Source organism: Aulonocara sp. 'chitande type north' Nkhata Bay, linkage group LG16 (assembly GCF_057382095.1).
Source record: "Aulonocara sp. 'chitande type north' Nkhata Bay isolate Kocher_YH1m ecotype deep benthic linkage group LG16, A_spYH_male_GT1.1, whole genome shotgun sequence".
In the NCBI taxonomy this organism is placed as follows: Eukaryota; Metazoa; Chordata; class Actinopteri; order Cichliformes; family Cichlidae; genus Aulonocara; species Aulonocara sp. 'chitande type north' Nkhata Bay.
Window position 1 is genome coordinate 3,241,655 of NC_141359.1, and position 4,504 is coordinate 3,246,158.

General features: G+C 38.0%; 1 protein-coding gene across 1 annotated transcript; it reads left to right on the top strand.

Moving 5' to 3' along the window:
• The first annotated feature begins 1,101 nt into the window (after positions 1-1,101).
• Positions 1,102-2,233, top strand: LOC147310821 (trace amine-associated receptor 13c-like). The gene is made up of 2 exons (XM_086266373.1): positions 1,102-1,265; positions 1,423-2,233. The coding sequence occupies exons 1-2, from the start codon at positions 1,102-1,104 to the stop codon at positions 2,231-2,233; spliced, it is 975 nt and encodes a 324-aa protein (XP_086122499.1).
• The last annotated feature ends 2,271 nt before the right edge of the window (positions 2,234-4,504 follow it).

Sequence of the window (4,504 nt, forward strand, 5' to 3'; positions counted from 1 at the left end):
GCACATACCTGTCCTTTTATACAGGTATGTGCGATTGTCCCAGTATATACGATCAACGCCCACACTTCACCCTTTAGCGTTCTCATGGTGTTCTCTACTACGTCCTCCTTACAACACACAGGGCGCACTGCACTACAGGGCGCGCCGCACTTTTTAAAGAAAATCTAAGGCTTTTATGTGCGCCTTATAGTTGCGAAAATACGGTAATTTGTTTTAAAACTGGTTTAACTTGACAGCAAAGAGCTGAGGACTATTCTTATTTTTGTGGTTGCTTATTTTGTGTATTTATTGCTATTTTATTGTATTAGAAAGCACCAATTAATGCATTGATCGTGTTTTAGAGTGATTTAATCACTTCTTATCATTGCAGACAGTGAACGCGCTGCATGGAAATTTAGATTTTTCTCATTGCTTTTTGCATGTACCGTGGTGAGCTTGAGTGGTGATGGGCATTGAACGCACAGTGATCTACACTTGAATCTAAACGAGCAAAAATATACACAAGAAAATTGTCCAATTTGACACATGGTGTTGGGCATTAATATAGTCCCTGCAGTGCTTATCCTGTCTTCTTCATACTATCATAAAATTTTCTAGTTTTTAATGTATCTAATAAAGTAGATCTTTGTTTATTGTTTATTAAATTGTAAATTGTTTGATTGGTGCTACTGTATAGAAAGATTTTGTATTAGCATTAAGCCTTGTGAACTGACTGTATGACTGGCTCAGTTCCTATTACAACAGCACCTCCCACAGGTCACACTAGAGTATAACAGTTTTAGTCAGGGAGGGGACCAGAGTAATGTCTCGGAACTAAAGAAATACCAAGTGGAAATGGACACAGGCAAAAGGAGAGCATGCAAACTCTCTCAGAGGACCTGTATTTAAGTGTCATTGAAGAGATACGAACCAGGAACACTGTTGCTGTGAAGCAGCGTGCCAGGGTTCCTGGGTGTTCACCCACTGTTTTCAGTTGTTTCATGTTCCTCAAAAGAGGAGGGACTTTAATCATCAAGTAAGAAAGAATCTTAGAAGAGGGACAAAGTTATAACATTTGAGTTTGTTAGAAAGGTGTCAGGGGCTCATAAGCACTTCTAACTGATGATGGCAGAAACTGAACTCTGCTTTCCAAATCTCAACTCCTCCTGCAGTAGAGTAAAGCGTTCTCCCTCAGACTCAGTGCTTATTTATGTAATTCTAACCATCATTTCTCTTCTTACTGTGGCTCTAAACCTGCTGGTCATCATCTCCATCTCCCACTTCAAGTAGATACTTAATACATTTATAAGTCTAGCAGTTGTACAGGAGAAAATGACTGACATAAAATAAGTTAAACAGAACAACTTTTTGACAATGTTTTGATGTGGATGATCGGCTGGAATAATTGATGCTACAAATCTCTTCTATCTCTTATCTCTCCAGGCAGCTCCACACTCCTACAAACCACCTCCTCCTCTCCCTGGCAGTCTCTGATTTCTTTGTGGGTCTCAATATGTGCTTTCAAAGTATGCTCATAGATGGTTGTTGGTATCTTGGTGACCTCATGTGTGTCTTGTATTATGTTTTCGACATAGTTGTTACTTCTGCCTCAGTAGGAACCATGGTGCTCATTTCAGTTGACCGTTATGTGGCCATTTGTGATCCTCTTCATTATCCCACCAAAGTCACTCCAAAAAGAGTTCAGACCTGTGTCTTAATGTGTTGGATTTGCTCGCTCCTAGTAGTCGGTGTGCTCTTGAAGGATAACCTGGATAAACCAGGTAGATTTAATTCCTGCTTTGGAGAGTGTGTTATTTATGTTGACTTTGCAATACAAGTTACCGATCTTATTTTGACAATCCTCCTTCCCATTACTGTCATCGTAATTTTGTATGTAAGAGTATTTGCCGTGGCCGTGTTTCAGATTCGGGCCATGCAACCTCATGTTGCAGCTGTCACACAGAGGGGGAAAGTAAATCCAAAAAAATCTGAACTGAAAGCAGCTAGGACTCTTGGCATTGTTATTGTTGCATTTCTGATATGCCTATTCCCATATTACAGTGTAATACTCTCAGGCCAGGACACACTGCTTGATATTTCATCCGTTACCTTTTTTTTATGTTTGTTTTATTTTAATTCCTGTCTCAACCCTATCATCTATGCCTTTTTCTACCCATGGTTTAGAAAATCTGTTAAACTTATTGTTACATTTCAAATAGTCAAGTCTGGCTCCAGTGATGCCAGCATGCTGTGACTGAAATAAGCCCTTCAAGTCAAGCCAAATAAATAAAATAATATTTCCATATTTCAAATTGCAAATATATATTATATTATATATAAACTGCAAAAGAAAAGAAGAAGATTACTTCTTCTTTTCTATTGTTGGCAGCCAGTTAGCCTGTGGCCTCAAATACATCAAAATATTTGTTTTGGTTCCTTATAGCCTCTAAAATCTTAAAATTGCAAAATAAGTTAAAAGCAAAAGCAAGTGCCCCAGATCCAATTATAGATAGATAGATAGATAGATAGATAGATAGATAGATAGATAGATAAAATCTACAGAAAAATAATTACATCAATTATATATTGCATATACTTATTGGAGGTACTTGAGCAGCTTGACAACATTTTAAAATTTTACGCGGCGCAGTACTTTTTTGTTGCAGGTACTATTGTATAATATCAGAATGCCATGATGTCAGTTTCTGCTGTATATCCAGCCTCTCTCAGTATTTAATCTCTTATAATCTTTGATTAATCATCCCGGGTCCTGTGGGAGCCATACGATGTTTCTTTCTGTACTATATTCTTGATATCAATATTTGTGAATCCATTGTAATGCACTTGCAATTATTTGTGACATGCTCTGAAAGTCTTCTCTAAATAAATAAAATTGCTGCATTGTTCTTGAAAGAAAAAAAATAGCATAGGTTTATAAGGAAACACAACGGGCTACCGCGATATCTTTATTTACATAATAATTGTGATAGTGAGCAATAGAATGCATACTGTCATCAAGTGTTGACATATTCAACTCATTTATTTGTTTGTATGATATGGATTTGACTATTTAGAGATAAAAATGATTGGTTATTATAAATATATTATGCTTATGTAAGGCTCTAGACTAACTTTTTGCCACGGTTACACTGGTGCGCCTTTTTTTTTTAGGCGCACCAGCACAAAATTTAGGCGCACCCAAATTTTCAACCACAACGCTCAACACCGCAGTTTTACATGTGCACTTTTTGGGGGGAAAATTGCGGTCTATATAGACAATATTCATTTGTAAACAATTAATTAACAAACTTGTCAACAACGTTATTTATTTGGAGCACATTTCTACAAAAAAGATAAGTTACTGTAAAAGTGCTTGTGCTTAAAGTGCTTTGGCACTCTTTGGCAACATTGTAGACAATGTTAAACTTAATCATCACATTGGCCTCCTTCGCTGAAAGGCAGTGGCGAGAGGGTACTCTTGGGCAGTGGATTTATCACAGCATATAATGTGTTTTCTGGATACACTGTGATTTTTCAGTGTTCAGAGACTGATGGCTCCGTGTCAGAGCACTGTCTACGGATCAGGCCTTAACAAAAATTGTATCAATAGTTCTTTTGATCTTTTCTTTTTACCCACAGCTGCATCCACTCTGTCGGGCCTAGCTGCTCACTAGGGCTGGGTATCATCACTGATTTCTATAATCCATTCGATTCCAATTCACAAGGTTCCAATTCGATTCAATTTTGCCTGAGATAGTCAGAAATGTATATTTCTGATCATTTATCAGTACTGATACTATGAGACTTTATCATAGGTGTAACATCACAACAGATGCCTTTGTGTCAAAGTAACTGAGAATAAAACACAGAAAAACATGAAGGCGCTTTTCCTGGCCTGGCTTTTTAAAGCAGATAACCTTAAAAATATTCTGCAATTTTGCATAATCTTAAAAAGTTTAAATTTCTTCAGTATTGAACAGCAGAAATTAGGCTTTCTTGTCCAAGGACATTTAAGTAAGAAAAAAAACCACAGTGGCCGACAGCGCTGTAAACAACGGTAGACTGGTGGGTAATAATGAGTGAATGAATAATGCAGAAAACAGAGATTTGAGATGGGAAACTGTTCTTGAAGTACACACAGTGAGCTGTGCATGAAGTTTGATTTTTATCGTGGTGGAAGCAAAACAGCAAACGTCAGAGGGAATTAATGACCGCGGTCAAGTGAGCCGTCATTTGTGAGCCATGGTCAAGCAAGCCGCTTCTTATCCACCGCATGAATTTTCTTGCGCTTCTACACCAATATTTACGGTAGCGCCTTTTCTCGTTATTTCCCGATCGAAAGCCTAGACCCACGCACACATGCGCGCATGCGAACAATCACACACGCACACGCCCACACAAATTGCAATGGGATAGCCCAATACAGCCATCGGGACAGTCTGGTTGCATATTGAAAAATTCATTAAAAATCATTCTTGATAGTTGATGTCCAGATTTCAACACAATCCTCCTCTGGAACACCTAC

What these genes read in the sequence shown, in the direction of transcription:
- LOC147310821 (XM_086266373.1), top strand. Translation starts at nt 1,102, where the DNA reads ATGATGGCAGAAACTGAACTCTGCTTTCCAAATCTCAACTCCTCCTGC. An exon ending in ATCTCCATCTCCCACTTCAA is followed by an intron (nt 1,266 to 1,422) that starts GTAGATACTTAA and finishes TTATCTCTCCAG; the next exon opens with GCAGCTCCACACTCCTACAA.